The 22,125-nt window shown below is 41.8% G+C and overlaps 1 protein-coding gene across 1 annotated transcript in view; it reads left to right on the plus strand.

Annotated features, from left to right (window-relative positions):
• Positions 1 to 17,176, plus strand: part of slc4a5b (solute carrier family 4 member 5b) — a 33,526-nt gene extending 16,350 nt beyond the window's left edge. The window contains exons 8-24 of the mRNA XM_030768141.1: positions 1,407 to 1,564; positions 1,680 to 1,767; positions 1,954 to 2,108; positions 2,983 to 3,111; positions 3,595 to 3,769; positions 3,996 to 4,129; positions 4,342 to 4,613; positions 5,716 to 5,780; positions 6,447 to 6,638; positions 6,888 to 7,001; positions 7,679 to 7,840; positions 7,986 to 8,164; positions 8,265 to 8,337; positions 9,078 to 9,146; positions 9,715 to 9,888; positions 10,218 to 10,388; positions 17,087 to 17,176. Coding sequence (XP_030624001.1) covers positions 1,407 to 1,564; positions 1,680 to 1,767; positions 1,954 to 2,108; positions 2,983 to 3,111; positions 3,595 to 3,769; positions 3,996 to 4,129; positions 4,342 to 4,613; positions 5,716 to 5,780; positions 6,447 to 6,638; positions 6,888 to 7,001; positions 7,679 to 7,840; positions 7,986 to 8,164; positions 8,265 to 8,337; positions 9,078 to 9,146; positions 9,715 to 9,888; positions 10,218 to 10,388; positions 17,087 to 17,176 — 2,400 coding nt within the window. The remainder of the gene's footprint in view (positions 1 to 1,406; positions 1,565 to 1,679; positions 1,768 to 1,953; positions 2,109 to 2,982; positions 3,112 to 3,594; positions 3,770 to 3,995; positions 4,130 to 4,341; positions 4,614 to 5,715; positions 5,781 to 6,446; positions 6,639 to 6,887; positions 7,002 to 7,678; positions 7,841 to 7,985; positions 8,165 to 8,264; positions 8,338 to 9,077; positions 9,147 to 9,714; positions 9,889 to 10,217; positions 10,389 to 17,086) is intronic.
• The last annotated feature ends 4,949 nt before the right edge of the window (positions 17,177 to 22,125 follow it).

The raw sequence follows: 22,125 nt of genomic DNA on the forward strand, positions 1-22,125 counted from the left end.
TTTAGAGAGAAACAAAGAAAATTATGTGCAGATCTGGTCAACGAGACCTCAGCTGGCAGGAGAGAGATTTCAGCGGCAGGGAGATTTTTGTAACAATAGGAGACTGTGCCTCCTCTGAGACGTGTGCAGTGCCAGGACCTCAGCTCATTTCCGAGGGTATTAGGGAGGTCCAGGTGATGTGCGTGAGGAACAGTGTTGTAAATGCGTGGGCTGATTTTGGGGGGGTGAAGGAATCCAGTCTCTCTGGATTATAGGATCTGCTTAATCCTTCTGTTACTCAGTCACCATGACAAGGTCAAGGAAAGGCCCAGAGGTTTTTCTTATGTCCACTCATTTTATTGTTTACATTGTTGTGAAAAAAACAGCAGAATTTGAGGGGCATTGTGAGTGACTTATTATGTTTTCTTTAAACACTTGCCAAGGCACTGCCGAAGGGTTGGAGCCTTTGTCTGGTGGTGGGGGTGTCACAGGGCTTTACTGTTTGTTTGACTTCAAAGCGTCTTTCAGCCTGGGCTTGAGTCCACTTTAATGAGTTTCTTTTGTGCATAAGACACCTTCAAGTCACTTTCATCTTTCCGTCCCCTCCCAGCTGATATGAGGCCCCCACAGGCTGCCTGATGGGCCCCAGTCATCCTGTGTAGCTAAGTGAAGGAAAGGGTATCAATATAAAGGATATGTATGTTTCTTTTCATTCTGCCTCTGTGAAAGAAGCCATTGGTTGTAATAGGACTGTGCTGTATAAGACGCTGTACTCTGAACAACATAAACGGAGCAATACAAACCTTTCAGAAACCTGTCTGAGGATGAAAAGATCAAACCTGCTCTACAAGACAAAGTAATAGTTGAAAAGAGGTAAAAAACATGATCCACACACTAGAAAAAAACCCCATCTTTATTCGTGGCACAGACTGAATAAAACGTTTTTTTTCATGGCACAAAGTGAATTGACTCTGAAAGCGGCATTAAGAGATTAGGAGGCTAATCACCAACCACTCCACATCCACGTGCTAACGAGGGGCGGGGTCAAAAACAGGATATGATTGACACAGGGTAGAAGGTGTGTGTGTGTGTGTGTGTGTGCGCGTGCATGTGTGTGTATTGCCAGATCAGATGTATCAGAGTTAATTGCGTGATGTCATTGAACAGTTGTGTTCCATGCAGACAGCAGTGATGTAGATAATAATGATATTGACGGTGTGCATGAGGCAACACTGAATCTGCTTTGAAATGTCCTGAAATCCTAAATTATCCCAGTCAATGAAGTCTAATTCTAACCCTGTATCGTCTGATATGAAATAACAAAACACAATATAAATACAATGTCAACACAATATAAACCATGATGCTCTATGAAATATACTCTTCCCTGAAAATATACAGTCTCGCTCATCTTTTCTTTCCAATAGCTGAGGAATAAGTTTATGAAGAAGATTCCCCGGGATGCTGAGGCGTCTAACGTTTTGATCGGGGATGTGGACTTCCTCGAGAAACCGTTTGTGGCCTTTGTCCGGCTGGCCCAGGCCACAACACTGGGAGGTTTGACTGAAGTCCCTGTACCAACCAGGTGATTTGACCCAGAACACTGATTCATTATAGGAGTGCTGATAGCCAAGTCATCTTCACAACACATTCTGCTGAAGTGTTCCTGCAAACTGAGTGAAACCGGTTTATTCTGTCAGGTTTCTGTTTGTGCTGCTCGGTCCTCAGGGCAAAGCCAAATCCTATAATGAAATCGGCCGTGCCATGGCTACTCTTATGGTGGATGACGTGAGTGTGAATATGTGAATCGATGAAAGCAGAGAGAATGGCCTCATTATAAAGGATATAAATAAAGTCAACCACTATGCTCAGTCGTCTTTTAACTCCTGATTCTGTCAATGTGGGTGTGTTGTTTCTGTGCCTTTTCCAGTCACACATTTCTTTTCCTGCATTTGTCTGTCTGTGCTGCTGCAGCTCTTCAGTGATGTGGCTTATAAGGCCAGAGACCGTGAGGATCTGATCGCAGGGATTGATGAGTTTCTGGATGAGGTGATTGTGTTGCCACCAGGGGAATGGGATCCTAAGATCCGCATTGAACCCCCCAAAAAAGTTCCCTCAGCGGACATGAGGTAAGATCCTGTGACCTAGGATGACCCTACGTCCTCTTTTTCCAGGACATGTCCTCTTTTTCGGGCCTAAAAAATGTGTCTGGCGGGGATTTCTAAATTGCCAAAAACGTACGGGATTTGGCTTTTGTTTTCCACAGATGCCATTCACTGTGTGTGCATTTGCATTGCTTTGACCTTTTTCTTTAGGTCCCGCCCTCTCGTACTCCACCAATGGATGGTCATGTACACACACTGTCATGCCATAAACACTGGTCAAACTGCACCTCATTCATTACCGTTAACACAGCAGGAACAGCCAAGAGACCTTAAGAGAGCCATAACGCCACCAAAACTGGAAAGAAATAAGGTCATCTTGCCACTGTTATTAAGCTGGCAGTTATTGCTGGCTATGTATTGCGGCAGTTAAGTACAGATGCAGTTTCATGTGGCATTGTCAAGCATCAGCCTTACATGCACAACAACAGGAACCAAAAGTGACATAGACTTAAATTTCCCTGTAAGTTAGGAGGGGAATTTCCCCACTGTCCTCTGTTTTGAAAACCAAAAGATGGTCACCCTACTGTTACCCCAAGGCTGCCTAGAAACTTTCTTCCTTATTCACCATACAAGAGGACAACACGTAATTGAATACATATGCAATGAAAAGGAAATGGAACTCTTTAAATGATTATCAAAGAGGCCATGAATGCTCTTATACTCATATTGTCTCTCCATCTGTCCATTCATTCATCCACTCATTTATTCTTCATTTTTCTTGTTTTCTGTGAAAATGAGTGTAGACAGTGCAGAAAGTGAGATGGTTGGGACTTTGAGCTCTGTGTCTGTGTCCATGTGTTTGTTTATGGAAAGTCTGTGTCCTTGTGTTTGTTCACAGAAAGTCTGTGTTCTCCCTAAATGAGTTGGGGCAGATGAATGGGACAGCAGGGGGAGGAGGAGCCTCTGTTGAAGATGAGGAGGTGCCAGCTCCTCATGAACTGGGAGAAGAGCTCGCTTTCACTGGAAGGTAGACTGTTGAGTCCCAGACAGAATGCAGCTAAGAATGTGGACTGAATGAGAGGATGTGGACTATGCTTTCTAGTAAAACTGTGAAGCCTCCTTTCTAAAATGTGGTATTGATAGAATTTGACTTTATGTAAAAATGAGCAACTATCAATGCTCACCTCATATCTTAAACCATGAAGAGCATGTAGGCACCAACATTCTCATTCATTGGTCTAAAATTGTGGCATGGTTCTTCATGCCAGTGTATTTTTCAAGATTTAATTTTATGTATAATTTAGTGTAAAATTTATACAACATTTATAAGTAAAGCCCCTGGTATATTCATACCTTTACCAACGTTAAAATTAATTTGTTCTTATACCGTGATTAGACAGTCTGTATAGCATAGTTAGACGGTCTGTACACTTTCATAACATGGCTAGAGTAAGGACAGTATGACGTTGCACACATGTGAATTTTGAAAAAGATTGTGTATGCATGGTAGATTTTGTGGTGGTCTGTACTTGGACATCAAACGGAAACTACCCTGGCTGCCCAGTGACTTTTACGAGGGCTTTCACATCCAGTCCATCTCTGCAGTGCTGTTCATTTATCTGGGGTGTATCACTAACGCCATCACTTTTGGAGGCTTGCTGGGTGATGCCACAGACAACTACCAGGTACAGACATCACCACCCAGCATGAGCACTCTGTGCTCATACTTTTCACTGGATACTCAGAGAACTGCTCTCTTTCACAGTATTACGAAGAACATTCTACAAACTTGTTCTATATGTCTCAAAAGCACTCAGTCTTGCATTCTTGCCACTTAATGTGTCAGCCAGGGTGTCTCTCTCTGAGTGGTTCTGTAACAATCTAGGTCTGCATGTTTTCTTTGCTCTGTAGGGTGTGATGGAAAGCTTTCTGGGCACAGCCTTGGCAGGAACTGTCTTCTGCCTGTTTGGCGGCCAACCTCTCATCATCCTGAGCTCCACGGGACCCATCCTCATCTTCGAGAAACTTCTTTATGAATTCAGCAAGTGAGGCGAATGACATGCTGTCTCAAGCATTCAGCACAGAAAAGCTAAGGAGCCGTTATTCGGATTCAGTTGACCATGATCCATTAAGGAAAACTTAGAACAGTCAGATAAAGCTTGTGTTGTCATTTAAAAGATATGAGCTCGGTTCATATTGAGTGAAAAGACTGAAACATAATCATTTGAATGCTGACCACTGTCCCCTGCTCTTCCAGGAACAATGCCATTGACTATTTAGAGCTTCGGCTATGGATTGGTCTCCATTCTTGCCTCCAGTGTTTGATCCTGGTGGCTTCAGATGCAAGCTATATAATCAAGTACATCACACGCTTCACAGAGGAGGGCTTCTCCAGCCTCATTTCTTTCATCTTCATTTCTGACGCCATCAAGAAGTTGGCTGGGGCTTTCAAGTACTATCCCATCAACCGTAGCTTCAAGACTGACTATGTCACCACATACAAGTGTGAATGCCTGGCCCCTGACCAAGGTGAGTTGAAAATCCCTGGAACTTCCCTGGACCAAATACAAGCCCTGTCAACCATCAGGAGATTTTGAAATGTATCTATCTACATTTAAAATGTAAAATCTATCCACTGCAGACCAGACAAAAAGTTACTGGGGAAATATTATGTTGTCATAGACTCAAAAGATTAATTTATGGAATTTGTCTCAACCCAGCAGCTGAAAGAAAATCCCAGTATCCTCTCACTAAGTGACCACCTGACTGTAGGTTCAGAGCTAATGCTCAACAGAGCTGAGTGTCATATCAGAGGTTCAGTGCTGGTGGCTGGCTACTGAAATTGATTTGTGTTCTTTGTGTTTTTTGCTGCTCTCATGTGGATTTGGCTGCTGTCTGACCTGAGTGAGTAAAGATTTCTATGAACTCTCCCACCCCTTTAAATTGTATCAAGTGCACAGATGTCAAACTCCAGTCCTAGAGAATCCCACTGTCCACAGGAACTGAACTGTGCACTCAGTGCTCCACCTGAATTCCCTAAATGGAATCATTAATGAATGAATCCCCATTTAAGTATGAATTCATTAATGAATGAATCACCGTTTAAATATGAATTCAGCATTTGCCTTGTCCATTCCATTAGTGCTTTCAGTAAACCCCTCTTTACCCAGTGCTCCCATCCTTCCCCTGGGCACAAAATCCTGTATAATGCCTTTAGGTAATGATCTCCAGAGAGTTTCTGAGCCAAACTCAGCTGAACTCAAACCAACATTATCTGTATAGCCAAACATGTTAGTATACATAACTATTTGCACTGGGACAGTGCACCATGTGCAATTTGGTTTTCTTTACACATCCCTGAAAATGTGAGCTTCTGTATTCTATACCCTCCAAGGTTCTGAAGGTGAGCAAATGAGTAGAGCTGTGTTGTGTTCACACCTGCAGACACTGGAGTCTTTCAGGGCTGGAGCTTAACACCCCTGTATTTTCACATTTTTGTTATTTAATGGATTGGTGTCTACTTTAATGATCAGGTGGGATATTTTCTTCAAACAGCTTTTGTAATTTCTTTTTGTTTTTTCCCTCTCTCTCTTCTCCATTACTTTTCTGTTTTTTGCTTCATTTTAAATAGTGGCCTCACTGGTCCTAAATTCATCAGTTCCACTAGGTCCAGACAACATGACTGATTACGCAGTGGTAAGTGGGATACATGGAACAGTGCTAATATGTCAGATCTAGCATGTGGAAACCAAAAGAGGTCCAGGGCAATGTCTATGTTCTGTGTCCTCTGTCTTCAAACAGTATGTACTGTGTACTGTCTCAGAAGAGTTATGTAATATGAAACCATTTAATGTCATTGGCTGATAATTTAGAAAAGTTTAGAAAAATGTACAGTATATTTACATGTATGTATGTATGTGTGTGTATATATATATATATACACACACACACACTGCAATACATTAAGCAACATGTATATACTGCGATACATTAAGCAACATCTGTATACTGTGATACGTTAAGGAGAAATTGAGAGGCATAACTAGAACCAACCAGAAATTTGAAGTGGAACTGTGTTACTATGTCCAATTTCATATACTAGTATTTCAGGAACTTTATTACCTTACAAATCTTATGAATATCAAGCACTATGGGGACTGCAAATTGATGTTATTATCCTGTAAAATAAGGCCTTTGTCGCGCAAAACAGTTTCCTTTCCACAGCATTATCAGATCATTTCTCACTTGATATTTGGTAGTTTTTCCTCCTTTTTGTCCTCTCTCTCTCTGTCTCTTTCCCTATCTCGCTCTCTCTCCTTTGCTCTTTCCTGTTGAAATGTGAAACATCCTCTGTCGACTTAGTATAACTTCACAGGTCTGGACTGGAGCCAGCTGAGTAAGAAGGACTGTGTGAAGTATGGTGGCTCCTTAGTGGGCAAAGCATGCAAGTATGTCCCAGACCTGGCTCTCATGTCCTTCATCCTGTTCTTCGGCACCTACTCTATGACTGTCTCACTGAAGAAGTTCAAGTCCAGCCGTTACTTCCCAACTAAGGTTTGAACAAGAATACTGGCTCTCGGTTAAGTAGGAAGAGCTCAGCACAACTAGAAAACAAGACACATATGGAATAGATGCACCTTTCATATGCTTTGTTGATATGGAAAATTGTGTTTCACAAACTCTTTGTTGAAGAGTGTGGTCTCTTGTTCTTTTGTGCTGTAGCTGAGGAGACAGCGTGGTCCACCCTGTACCCCCCTCATATTCTCTGCCTCCCTCCCCCACCTCTGCCCCCTCTCTTTATAGTGTCGTACCCTCATAGGAGATTTTGCCATCATTGTTTCAATCCTGGTCTTCTGTGGGTTGGATTTCCTGTTGTCCCTGGACACCCCAAAACTGCATGTGCCCACACAGATTAAGGTCCATGTCTCCTCCTCCTCTGATGCAGCTTTGTACTCTGAGCCTCAAGATTACTCTCCTTATTCCATCATCCAAATGAATTTTCTGTCTGTGTAGGCATGTGAGGTTCACAGCATTTATTTGATCAAATGTGATCTCAAAAAGAAGGTTTCTAAAATCTTTGACTTATCTGCTGGGAATTTTTGTGCCTCTCTGCATCTGCCCCTGTCTCTGTGTTTGTTTTCTTTGTGTATGTCTCCTGGTCAGTTCTTCATGAGCATCTCTCTGTCTGCTCTTACGTGTGTCTCTTTGTTTTCTAACATATGTCTCTCTCTGTTTTCCTTGTTTGTGTGCATAGCTGCGGAAACTCATCAGTGATTTTGCCATCTTTGTGTCCATAATGACATTTGTTGGTCTTGACATGTTAATGGGGCTTGAAACAGCTAAGCTAATTGTACCAACTGAGTTCAAGGTAAATGATGATTTAGCATTATATATGTTTGATTCAGTCTGCTTTGCCTGTTACCATGGAAATTGCGTGGCGACCGTCTATTTTTGATTGTGCTCTGTTGCATTATTGTTCTCTTGCAAAATTCACTTCAAGTGAAGGTTAAATGGTGGCTAATGACTTGAATGTTGCATAACTTCTCATACCAGGAACTCAGGGTATGCTGCTTACTTAGTCTCCTTCCTTGTAGCCGACTCGGCCAGACCGGGGCTGGATTGTAATGCCCTTTGGGAAGAACCCCTGGTGGATGTCTTTGGCCAGCTTTGTACCTGCACTATTGGTCACAATCCTCATTTTTATGGATCAGCAAATCAGTGCTGTCATTGTGAACCGCAAAGAAAACAAACTGAAGGTACAGACAGCAATAGGCTTTGATTAGTTTAGGTGCTGTTTTATGTACACACACAGACACACGCACACACACACACATATATACATACATACATACATACATACACACACTCATACATATATGCATTTCCCTTTCTCTGGAGCAGAAAGGGTGTGGTTACCACCTGGACCTGTTCTGGGTGGGGATCCTTATGGCAGTTTGCTCATTCATGGGGCTTCCCTGGTACGTGGCAGCCACAGTCATTTCCATTGCCCACATTGACTCCCTGAAGATGGAGAGTGAATGCAGTGCACCTGGAGAGCAGCCACAGTTCCTCGGAGTGAGGTAAGAGCAATAGCAGGGTAACTGACTAAGACCTCTTTTGCATTGTGAATGTGTTTGTAGGTAAAGGAAAAAATGGACTCATTCTCCCTTTAACTTTCAGGGAGCAGAGACTGACAGGTATATTAGTTTTCGTCCTCACCGGAGTCTCCATTTTCCTCGCTCCCGTTCTGCAGGTGAGACACAGTATTAACACAGCTGGAATAACAGTGTTAACAGTATTAACACAGCTGGAATAACAGTATTAACACAGCTGGAATAACAGTATTAACAGTATTAACACAGCTGGAATAACAGTATTAACACAGCTGGAATAACAGTATTAACAGTATTAACACAGCTGGAATAACGGTGTTAACAGTATTAACACAGCTGAAATAACAGTATTAACAGTATTAGCACAGCTGGAATAAGAGTGTTAACAGTATTAACACAGCTGGAATAACAGTATTAACAGTATTAACTCAGCTGGAATAACAGTATTAACACAGCTGGAATAACAGTATTAACAGTATTAACACAGCTGGAATAACAGTGTTAAGAGTATTAACACAGCTGGAATAACAGTATTAACAGTATTAACACAGCTGGAATAAGAGTGTTAACAGTATTAACACAGCTGGAATAACAGTATTAACAGTATTAACTCAGCTGGATGGAGTAACAGTACCGGTACATTGATAACCATCTGAGCCATGGCTGCAGAGGCTGTCATGAATAGTAATGGCTTGTCTTCTCAGAAGAGTCAGTTAACTGAAAGTCAGAGTTTTTGTTTTCCAAATAACATAAATTCATTTAATTAAAACATAGTGAAAAGAGAGAGAGAGTCAGTTGGATTGGACTGTGATGTGAACTGGATATTCTTTGTGTCTCTGCTAAATGTTTTAAATATTAAGCAGTCTGTGTCCTTCCTCAGTACATTCCTATGCCTGTTCTCTATGGTGTCTTCCTCTACATGGGCGTTGCCTCTCTCAAAGGCATTCAGGTATGGATGTAGCGGCAAAACCACAGAAAGCGTTTTTTCTGTAGTGTCCTGTGTTCAAGTTTTTCCTTGATTTTAACTGCTGTGTGAATAACTGTCACTGGGTGTCTGACATGTGCTAACCTAAGGCGAGAACGGAAAACAGTTGTATATTGTGGTAATGTTGTAATATTTATTTTAAAGACACAAAAGAAAACCGTAAAAGTGTTAATTGCTTCACTGTGGTAGTAAGACATTCAGTGGCATGTCAGCGCATTACGGCACGGTGCAGCACGGTTGCTGACTGAATGTGCTGGTACCAGTGCCCCCACCCCCAGTAGCCTGGGCCACACCCTTTTATCACCTCCTCCCCACTCCGCCTATAGGGGGAGCACAGACTCATACAACATAAATACACTAAGCAAAGAATTTAACATTAATGCGTACTGAAATACAATAACTAATGACTATAGTACATGACAAAACTTAATTCTATTTATGGCTCCTACAATGGATATAAAGCAAAATACCTTTTCCTTAAATCATGTAAAAAATGCATACGTCTAATAATGATATATAATACGTTGTTCAGTTCTGGGAGAGGATTAAACTGTACCTGATGCCAGCCAAACACCAGCCAGACTTCAGCTTCTTGCGGCATGTACCACTGAGACGGGTTCATCTCTTCACCTTGGTGCAGGTTGTCTGCTTAGCTGTTCTCTGGATACTCAAGTCCACTGTGGCAGCTATCATCTTCCCAGTAATGGTGAGAGTTCAGCTGGCTGTTCAGCTCACATAAACCTGAACATAAATCCCAGACAGTGCTTTATACTCCTCAACCTGTGGTATGATGAAAGTCTTCATAGTTGATGAATCCTCAGGTATTTGCTCCGGACCAAGGTCCACTTTGGGGCAAATTTTGTGCCTCCGTATGTGTGCACGGCTATTAATATACTGTTTTATTTATTAACACATACTATTAACTATCTGCCTGTGCACTCTATTGGTTTATTCCAATAAACATGTTTCTATGGTGTATATTTACAACCCTGTAAAAGCTTCATTTGAATGGAATGGGATGTTGTTGATGAGCAGATTCTGGGTCTCATGGTTGTGAGGAAGATGCTGGACTTCATGTTCTCCCAGCATGACCTTGCTTGGCTGGATGACATCCTTCCTGAGAAAGACAAGAAGAAAAAGGAGGATGAGAAGCAAAAGAAAGACAAGAAGAAACCTAGAGAGGCAGAGCAAAACAGTGATGAGGAGGTGAGAGACATCTCCAGATTTCCAGCAGGACACACATCCCCAAAAACACCGGGACTGTCTGAACTAATTCAAATAATTGCTTTGAGTGGATCTAATGCTTTAAGATTTGTGTATAAGAAAGAGAACCAAACTTTCCAAACACCATTCCATCTGCAATAGGTCTACTCTTTGTATGTGCTGTGTGTTTAATCAATAATATATTTTTCCTTCTGTTCCACAGTTTTGCTGAAAAGGCACTTAATAACAGTTAGTACGTGTCATTGTCTCTGAGTTCTCTTACCTTGCATGGATTTGATCTATACGCTAATGTAATTGGCTTCATACAGTCAATGTCCTGTTTGTTACGCCTTAATGTGTCTTGTGTTGTACTCAGGTTGAGTGTATTCCTGTTATATGTTCTATGAGCAGGAGTATATGCTTTGTATACTCTGTGTGACTGTGTGTGTGTGTGTGTGTGTGTATGTGTGTGTGTGTGTGTGTGTGTGTGTGTCTGTGTGTCTGTGTGTGTGTATGTGTGTGTGTGTGTGTGTGTGTGTGTGTGTGTGTGTGTGTATGTGTGTGTGTGTGATTGTGAGTGTCTGTGTGTGTGTATGTGTGTGTGTATGTGTGTGTGTGTGTGTGTGTATGTGTGTGTGTGTGTGTGTGTGTGTGATTGTGAGTGTGTGAGTGTGTGTGTGTGTGTGTGTGTGTGTGTGTGTGTGTGTGTGTGTGTGATTGTGAGTGTGTGAGTGTGTGTGTGTCTGTGTGTGTGTGTGTGTGTATGTGTGTGTGTGTGTGTGTGTGTGTGTGATTGTGAGTGTGTGAGTGTGTGTGTGTGTGTGTGTGTGTGTGTATGTGTGTGTGTGATTGTGAGTGTGTGAGTGTGTGTGTGTGTGTGTATGTGTGTGTGTGTGTGTGTGTGTGTGTGATTGTGAGTGTGTGAGTGTGTGTGTGTGAGTGTGTGTGCACTGTGATTTTGATCCACTCTGCCTCTGTAGTTCTAGCATGGCAACAGTCTGCTGTCAATGTGTCTCTCTCAGTTTTCATGTCCCACAGAGTTCCCTCCCCCAGTGAAGATTCCCATGGAACCAGTAGATTATTCCACGGATTTTAACCCCACTCCTGACCCCTTTCCCTCATCCCCCTAAATGTGAGTGATCTTCACCATCAGCATGCCCTGTCACACCCTGAATGTGAGTGATCTTCACCATCAGCATGCCCTGTCACACCCTGAATTAAAGCACAACCCGAGCTCTTACACAGATGTACATGACAACAACTGATACAACTGATATAATAAGGAAAACTAAGCATCCAAATCTTGACTGTTGAAATGGTTACTTTCACTGGACAGTATTTAATGCAATGACTACTAACATTTTCATGTATTTATCAAGATTTTGATTTAATAGATTTGGGATGGATTAGGAAAACGGACATTTTGACCATTGTTCAGATTGCAAAGTGGACAGCTGATAAGTTAAGACGCAAGGGTCACTGTGCGTATGTATTAGCAAAGTATGTGATTGTATGGTACTGTTGAAGTATAAACACATTTAAAGCAAATAATAATAATAGTGAAAATAATCATAATAATAATGATGATAATGATGATGATATGTGTAGTGGTTATGTCTTTTCCTGTTGATAATCACTATGGTGGCTGAGCAAAAATGTCTGACTCTCCTCACCCAAAACAGTCCAAGGTCACAGAAAGATGTTATTCAGTAAATAAAGAAATATTTATTACAAACAATGAAAGAATATAACACTCAGGAATTCAAAACTGAAATGACAATGAGGAGAGCAGGAAAATGAGCAGGAGCAGTGTCTGTGGCAGCCTGGACTTGAGGAGGATGTGAAGTCAAAGAAAGTCTCTTCCTGCTCTGGCCACACCCTCCAGGTAGCATCACCTGGCTTTATCTGTTAATGTCATTTCAGCCACTAGATGGGGTTAAGCTCAAAAAACAAAAAAGGAGTGTGACACACTGCAAACTCGAAATGTAATCATTTTTGCTCCTATACATCCGGCCCCTAAATGTTTTAGGCTTAACCTAAAACAGTTACTCAGTACAGTACTATAGGAGCCAGTAAATAACTGCAACAACAAAAAAAGACATGCATTACATATTCTTTGATCCAGTCATTAGTGTTCTATGAGCAGGCACAGCTTCGTAATTGTATGAAACACAAAAGGTTGTCAGTTTGGGAAGGTCTTGAATCCAACTAATCCACTGCTTAGACTGAACTGTGGGTATCGGTTCATCCCTTCCATAGCCCTGCTTACAGAGCTGTTGTAACAGTTGTTTGGCTGGGAGAGTGAGAGGCACTAGAATGCCAAGTGGACTGTACACAGAGCTTACCATTGATAGAATTCCTCTCTGTGTATGTGGCTTTTCAGTGACTATGATGTCAAACCTAAAGGTGTTGTCTTCCACACTCCACTGAAGTCCCAGTGCACGATCAGTTGGCAAATGGTCTAGGTCCAGGGATCTGATGTCTTTCCCTCTTCCCTAACCCTAACCCTAACCTCCTTTATGGTAGACAGCACAGCTCTATTACTGCTCACCCACTTGGTGACATGAAATCCTCCTTTGCTGCACAGCTCCACCAGATCTGATGTCAGCTGCACTGCTTCCTGTACCGTGGGCACAGATGTTTGACAGTCATCCACATAGAAATTCTTCATTATTGTGTTAGTTACCTGTGGCCTGATGTGGGGATTGTCCTCAGCAGTTATTCACAGGGCAAAACTGGCACAGCTTGGGGAGGAAACAGCTCCAAACAAGTGTACCAGCATGTGGTGGTCTAATGGATCCTTTTCAATGTCACCGTGTGACCACCACAAAAAGCGCAGGAAGTCTATGTCTGACTTGGAGACTTTTACTTGATGGAACATAGACCTGATATCTGCCATAAGTGCTATGGGTTCTAGTCTAAACCTGAGCAGGACTCCAATTAGTGAGTTGGTAAGATGAGGGCGTTGCAAAATCTCAGAGCTCAGGGACATACCCTGATAAACCGCACCACATTTAAACACCACACTAAGTGTATTCTTCTTGGGGTGGTAGACCCCATGATGCGCAATATACCAGGTTCTTCCTTCGGCTTGTTCCACCTCTTCCTGCAGGACTACCTCGGCGTATCCTTTAGCTATAACATCACTGAGAAAGGCTGTGTACTCTCTGCGGAAAGACTCATTTCTCTTTAACCTTCTTTTTAGGCTGAGGAGACATTGCATGGCAATGTGGCATTTGTTAGGCATTTGCATGTCATCCTTCCTAAAGGGTATAGTGCTCATCCATTAGTGAGACTGACTTACTTGCAATTTTGAGGAACTTTTTATCCTCAACTGACAGTTCACGCTTTTCCTCTGATGTCCTTTCATTGAAGTTCAAGTTCAAGTTCAAGTTTATTTAGAGCCCAATATCACTGTTTACAGTCTCAAAGGGCTTTACAGACCACAACAGTCAAATCAAAATATGACGGCACCCCCTGACTTAATCCTCATGGCGGGCAAGAAAAAACTCCCCAAAAACCCAAGAGGGAATGGGAAAATGGGAGAAATCTTGAGGAGGACCACAGAGAGAGGAGACCCCTCCTTGGCCAGACAGGTGTGCAACAGGTGCCGACCACGTGGGCAGTTACAACTGAAAGTAAATCGGGGCATGAACAAAGGGGATGGCGATGTAGACAGGAGGCTGACGGGGGATGGAAGATGATGACACCAGGATGGATCAGTCCAGAGGGCGGGAGGAGTCAGGATCACTGGTGTCTCAGGAGTAGCATGTGTGGCTCGACAGAGAGAGAGAGAGAGAGAGAAAGAGAGAGAGAGAGAGAGAGAGAGAGAGAGAGAGAGAGAGAGAGAGAGAGAGAGAGACACATTGTTAGATGTTCATTTCCACATAATGGTTAAGGTAAATATACATCGTGTGCCGAGTGCAGGCAGGGACTCCAGCAAGACTAGCTAGTACAGCATAGTTAAAAGGGGGAGAGCTAGAAGGTAATATGGACATGATGGCACTCTGGGACACAAGGCGGCCACCCACTCCACAGTCAACAAACCTGAGTGAACATGTTAGAGTGGGGGGGGTGACAGCATCCAAACATCCCAGTTCACCAAACAATCTATGCCCGAGAACCCTCCAGATCTGCTCCTTTGCCTAGTAAAGAGCTATTAGCAAAAGGCTTGGCTAAACAGATAAGTTTTCAGCCTTGACTTAAACATAGAGACTGTGTCTGAGTCTCGAACATTAATTGGGAGGCTATTCCATAACTGTGGGGCTCTGTAAGAGAAGGCTCTGCGCCCTGCTGTAGCCATCATAACTCGAGGTACCAACAAATAGCCTGCACTTTTTGATCTAAGTAGGCGTGGTGGATCATAAAAGACCAGGAGTTCGCGCAGGTACTGTGGCGCAAGACCATTTAATGCTCTATATGTTAATAGTAAGATTTTATAATCAATACGAGATTTGACTGGGAGCCAGTGCAGTGTGGATAAGATAGGGGTGATGTGATCATATTTTTTGGTTCTAGTAAGAACTCTGGCTGCTGCATTCTGAACTAACTGTAGCTTATTTATACATCTATTTGAACATCCAGACAGTAAGGCATTACAGTAGTCTAACCTAGAGGTAATGAAAGCATGAACCAATTTTTCAGCATCTTGAAATGACAATGCATTTCTTATCTTGTTAATATTTCTAAGATGAAAGAAGGCTATCCTGGTAATATTATCTACATGAACTTCAAATGAAAGACTGGGGTCAATAATTACACCAAGATCTTTTACTGCCGCACCTGATGAAAGAGAAAGGCCATTCAGAGTAACTATGTGATCGGAAAGCTTACTCCTAGCTGCATGTGATCCTAGTACAAGTACTTCTGTTTTTTCAGAGTTGAGTGAGAGAAAGTTCGTAAGCATCCAGTGCCTATTATCCTTTAGACATTCCTCAATTTTGTTAAGTTGGTGTCTCTCGTCTGGCTTCGCTGAGACATACAGCTGTGTGTCATCAGCATAGCAGTGGAAGCTAATACCGTGTTTACGAATAACATTACCTAGAGGTAGCATATATAAAGAGAAAAGCAGTGGGCCTAAAACAGAACTTTGTGGGACTCCAAACTTTACCTCAGTATGTGCAGAGGACTCACCATTTACATCAACAAACTGATAACGATCAGTCAGGTAGGACCTAAGCCATAAGAGGGCCGTTCCCTTAACTCCAACAACATTTTCTAGTCTATCAAGGAGAGTGGTATGATCAATGGTGTCAAAGGCTGCACTGAGGTCAAGCAGCACAAGTCATGATTGTGCTGACTAATCAGCAGCTTTTCTAGCTTTGCAACAGAGATTCTATTTACTGTTGTGGACAGATGTAGGCACTGGAATCGCCACCTGTTTAGGGCCCATTGACTATCCATCCCACTTGGGTCTTCACTGCATAGGGTCCCTCACCCTGACTGTTTATAATTTCTATGGGTTCTATGACCTTTGAAGCATTGGTTCCTATCAGCAGCTCGATGTTGCTGTCTATCTCTGGAATATCAACCTTTTTCAGGTATGACCATCTAGCGAAATCCTGCTTTGTGGTTATATTGTCAGCAGTGACTGGCATCTCTTTTTGTGTGAACACATCAGGTAGCTGTATAAAATTGTTTCCATCCAATCCAGAAACTTCTAGGCCTGAGACCATATATGTTGGCACTGACTTCTCATGACTCATTGTCTGCAATAAGATGTTTGTTCTTCTGCCTTTAATATTCAGTTGAGACATGAGGTATTCTGTACAGAAAGTAGCTGAGCTACCAGGGTCTATGAAAGCATACACTGAGATGACCTTTTCACTTTTATCAGCTTTGACTTTCACAGGCACTACTGAAAGGACACTACCGGCTCCAGTACAGGCCCCAGTGTGCCCACATGCTTTGGGGCGCATCACTAGTGTTTACTGTTTCTGATGTGTCGCTCTTCTATTGTTGCTTTGTCTTCTGTTCCATTTGCTCAATATGGAGGACACTAGGGTGCTGTTTGGAACACACTGTGCAGGTATGTTTTTGTCTACAGTGTTTGCTGATGTGGCCTTGATGTAGACAGCCATAGCAGATTCCCTTTTCTTTTAGGAGGTCCCTGTGTTTCTTTTTCCTAAATGAACTACAGTGTGTGATAAGTGTTGCATAGGGAGCAAGAGATTCAAAAGTGACTACCTTGAGGTTGTGGAGTGGGCTGAGAGATTGTAGTGGAGACACTAGTTGCAAAGCTGCTTCCACTGGACTTGGGCTTCCCTTTAAGGGGCTGCTTTTCTTTAGCTCTGGTGGGCCTATCCTGAATGTCTCCATATACTGGGTCAGAAACTACCCTAACTTGCCTCTCAAGAAATGCAACAAGATCAGTGAATTGAGGCCTGCTGTTTTGCTTCTCCTGAAATTCACACACATAGGACCGCCATCTTTCTCTGAGTTTGTAGGGAAGTTTCATGATCAAGATTTTCATTTTTGACGACAAGTTGATCTCATGTGAGTATCTCATTTCTTCCATTGCATTACAGCAACTCCTCAAAAATATTGCAAAGACTTGTAATGCTTTTTTAGTCCTCAGTTGTAACTGCAGGCCATTCTAATGCTTTCTTCATATAAGCAGAACAGGTTTTGAATTCATCTCCATAGTGTTCCTCTAACAAAGTTTTTGCCCTCTCGTAACCTCTGTCTGGGGTCATGTGAAGACAGCTCCCGACAAGATCTCTGGGGAGGCCACTAGTGTACTGATGGAGGAAGTACAGTCTATCTGTACAGCCTACTACTATCAGTCTTAAGCTCAATCGCATGCTCAAAAGCTCTGATAAAAGGTTTATATGACAAAACATCACCACTGAAGATTGGGATTTCTCTTTGTGGGAAATTAAAGAGTTGTTCCTGCTTTACAAGACTGGATGTTATATCATTTTGATGCTGGAGGATGTTCATCAGTCTATCATGGCTCATACTGCTCTGTGAGGTCATTAAGGGTTGATTAGAAGCCTTTTCAAATATGTTTGAAGTTTTAGCTCTCTCTGTAAAATGGAGACTTGATGTCTGAACTGAGCAGGTTTTCTTGTTGCCTGCACTGTGCCTCTCTAACTGCACAGGGACAGGCTGAAAGTGGACACCATCCATGGGCCGAACACTTGGCGTTTGTACCATGAAAAGGTTTCTAAAGAAAGAAATTCATTCTCTGAAGAATCACTTTTCATTGACATCTCGGCAAAGTAGGCATTCATTGCATCTTTACCTTCGCTTGGCAGCTTTTCAGTAGGTGGCTTAGCTAATGGGCCTGGTTGGTGATCCTCAGTAGGCAGCCCAGCTGTTGGATTGGCCACCATAGCTTCTTGTTTTTCCTCAGCAGACATTAGGACTGCAAGTTTAGCTGATGAGGCTGCCAACTGTGTTTTCAGCTCCAAGGCTTCACGTTTTTTCTTTAGTGATTGTATTTCTTTTTTCAGTGCCTCCTCCTTTTCATCAAGGTCTTGCTTTTCTTTCAGTGCTGCCACCTTGATCATGATGGCTGCTCTTTCTGCTTCTGCCCATATCCTCACAGATGCAACAGAGGAAGCTCTGGACCTGGACCCATGACTGGAGACTTGTGACACACTGTCTTTAGGGGCAACTTCCATCTGTTGGGGTTTAACAGCCTTAGATACCCCATATAGCCACTCAGACACAGAAGAAAGAAAATTATTAATTTCTGCCATTTTAGGTTCAAACCATTCACATTCATCTTCCTTTGCCTCCTCTTCTGTCAACAGCTCACGATAAGCTTCATGCCTGGTTTCAAAGTCATCCAATAATTTTGTGTACTTAAGAAGATTTTCTTTAACTTCCTGCACACATGACACATCTTCCATAAGTCCAACCATTACAGAGACTACGGCAGAGACTGAGCCTCACTGGATGGTCAGTTCATACGATACAGAGAATAAATGAGTCTTAAGTTTGGTTTTAAAGGTAACAAGAGAGTTTGCCTCTGATTTCTTTAGGTGGGCTGTTCCAGAGAAAGGGTGCGCGGTAGGCAAAGGCGCGATGGCCAGCAGACTTCTTTTTAACTCTTGGAACAACTAATACTTTAGCATCCTGAGAACGCAGGGTGTGGAGGGGTCATAGGGTGTAATTAATACGGATAGATAGGCCGGTGCATGGAGAATTTTAAATGTTAATAGGAGGAAATTAAAATCAGCCCTCGTGAATTGGGAGCCAGTGAAGGGAGGCCAGGACAGGAGTGGTATGGTTGAACTTCCTAGTTCGGGTCAAGATTCTGGCAGCAGCATTCTGGACGAGCAGAAGACTTCTGGTAGTAGAGGCGGGCAGACCAGAGTACAGAACATTGCAGTAGTCAAGGCGAGATGTGACAAATGCATGAACAATGGTTTCTGCATCAGCGATACATAGTGTGGGCCTAATTCTGGTGATATTGCGGAGATGATAGAAGGCCGTTTTGGTAGTATTCTTGATATGAGTGACAAGCGAGAGACTAGAGTCAAAAATCACACCAAGGTTTTTAGCTGTGGAATTTTGCGAGAGAATGCAATTGTCAAAATGTAATGTAATCTCTGTGCCTGTGTTTGAGGGGCTAAACCTGACTTCCTCCTCTCCATTTGTCTTCATATTATAAGCCATGTTAACTGTCATCCAAACAATCCAGTAATCCACTCCTATAGCAGACTCTTTGAAGTTTGAATGAATTCACAATGTAATCCACTCCAATAGCAGATTTCCTTTATAACTGAATCCTCAGTTTCTCAGTTTACAATATCAAGGCACGGCTTTAGATAGAGGAGTAGAGAGGGGAGTACATACCGTGCTCTCAAACAATCAGGCCATGTACTCATCAGCATCCATCCAGCTCTCCATCTCTAGTTCAACAAACCCAATCTCTGCTGTTGGAATTCTTCACTTACTTGCGGGATGGAGTCTTTGACTTGTTGGAAGTAGTCTTTGACTTGATGCAGTGGTTATTTCTTTTCCTATTGATAACCACTACGGTGGCTGAGCAAAAATGTCCGACTCTCACATCCTCAAGCCCAGGCTGCCACAGACACTGCTCTTGCTTTTTTTCAGTTCATCCTTAATTTACTCTCGCAATCCTCATTTTCATTTAAGTTTTGAATTCCTGAGCATTGTGTTCTTTCATTGTTTGTAATAAATATTTCTTTATTTACTGAACAACATCTTTCTGTGGACCTTGGACTGTTTTGGGTGAGGAGAGTCGGACATTTTTGCTCACCATAGTGGTTATCAGTAACCAGTACAATATGTTTGAAGAGTTCTAATGTAAGGAATAATGTAGCACTGACCAGAGCTTTTCAGCCAATAATATGACACGTCCTTTTTAACCAATAATATGACACATTCTTTTCAGCCAATAATATGACACATGCTTTTTAACCAATAACATGAGTCTTTTCATGATTGGATGGGATTTGCTGATGTATGCCAGATAAAGCACACATACAGTATATAATGACATATATGGCCATCAACTGACACTGATGTATTTGTGTTCTCTCTGTTTTCTTCTTTCTTTTGCTTTTACTATTCTTTATGTCATGCCTATATGTGTATTTGTGTGTGTGCATGTGTGTGTGTGTGTGTGTGTGTGTATGTATGTAAGTATGTATGTGTGTATGTTTGTGTGTGTATGAGAGGAAGTACTGTCTTTACTCTCACTCTATTCCAGATGAGTCTGACCTGGATGGCAGGTTCTGTGTGAACTCATCCTTCCCTCTGACGCCCGTACTGAACAGCCTGTCGACAGTTACACTCACTGACATGTGCAAGCAATGCACTCAAATGCACATGTGCAAATAATCAAAAGCATAATTCTTCATCAAACACACAAGAATTCTTACCTGTGTGTCAGGTTTGAACTGATCTCACACTTACAAACTGATCCCCTCAGAAACAGTTCATATAAAATGCAGGAATCATGTAGCAGCCACAGTTTTCATGTAGTTACAGTGAGAACAGTGAGAATGTAATTTGAGTAAGAATTAACTAGCAGCAGGTATGTGAATTTTTCACACATCTTTCCTTTAACTAAATTAATATATTTGATTAATAAATTATAACATATGTTTCATTTTAGTCTTTCACATCTGATAATACATTAGAACCATACAGTTGTTATAGCAGAAATTATGTTTTTATTATAGGAGATGTTATACTCAATGTTATTTCAAAAAATGTTATAAATTACTTTAATCTAGCATATTGAGACCTGTTTCAGAATGCAGGGAGTATAAAACATGGACTGAATATATCTGACACTACACCAATGTCCCTGGAAATGTTTGTTCCAGTGACTTGCAAACTTGTGGTAAATGCAAAATATAGTAAGTTGTATTATTCAAAGTTATGTTCAAAAGCTATTGTATTTTGTATTTTTATTTAATTTATAATATATATGCTCAAATTATACATTACGGTCTGCATCTGTTTCCACTTTGTTTTCTCAAGGCACCTGAAAACAAAGCAGAAATTCATTTGTTTGACATTGTATTAATTCCCCTTGTGTTAACTGATAATGACAAAATACCTAATGATATTTTCCATGTATACTTGTCCTACTCTTGTCAAATGTGTCTATTAATATATGAATACAAATATAAGATGTACTTTAAGCACAGAAATAAACAAATTTTAAAAATCCACAAATTAATTTTGTTTGAAAAATATCACACAACCATCAGAAAAATGATAACACAATGCGGGTCAGTTTATAGTAAAAAAAAGAAAGAGCTGAATGTAAATGAAAATGTGAAAACTCAGCGTGTGAACCTGCCCTGTTATGTCCTGCTCCTCTTTGTACAGTGAGGGGGAATGTGAAGTATCATGGACTTTTACCTGCTGGACAGAAACTGAATTTCCGGACTCTTCAGCAACACTAGATGAAGTAAAGGCTACTGTTCAATCGATGAAAACAGCACACCTGGACCAGCCCAATGATTAATCTGAGAAGTTGGGGGGGGGGGGGGGGGGGTTGCTGTTGCATCAATTAAAAGACTATGCAAATATGACATGGTTGGTCCCAGCGCATAGGGCAAAGCGTCAAATTAACGATATGATATGAGGATAACACTTGGTCCTACCTTATGCAATGGTGAAGTATGGATGATACTGACAATATTTTAGCATTATTGTTTCCAACATTCTACAGTAGCCCAAGATAGAGAGCTCAGTCAACAAAGCATGTTGTGCGCACTATAGTGGGTTAAACCTGGGTAAATCTGAAAACGCATAATTATTTTTCCGTTGTTCTTATTGTGTTGAGATATAGTGGCTGGTTTTTGGCCTGGTCATCATTATTAAACATAACTGACTTAAAAATGAAATTAGTCATATTTGCTTGCATCTATCTTAATTTGTTTAGCTGTGTTAGTGGCCTAGTCCACTATATGACAGACTCAGTGTTAGAGCAATCCTTGAGCAATCCATCTGTAACTCACAAATGTTCCACAGTGCACAGAAAATTTGTACAGTGAAATACAACAATAAAGCAAACAAACAATCGATTCACCCTTTCACCCTGTGCTCACACTGGCAGCGACAAGTGACAAAGCGACAGGACGTCATTCATTTCCAATGCTTGCTGGGCGACACTGGACGACACGGTGTGACTAGTCGCCTGGTGACAAAATCGCTGCGATTTGGCGACAAAAAAAAGTTGAGCAACGTTCAACCTTACGCAATTGAATAGTGACAGAGTCAAGCGACAACCAATCAGAGGGCA

Source organism: Chanos chanos, chromosome 3 (genome assembly GCF_902362185.1).
Source record: "Chanos chanos chromosome 3, fChaCha1.1, whole genome shotgun sequence".
In the NCBI taxonomy this organism is placed as follows: Eukaryota; Metazoa; Chordata; class Actinopteri; order Gonorynchiformes; family Chanidae; genus Chanos; species Chanos chanos.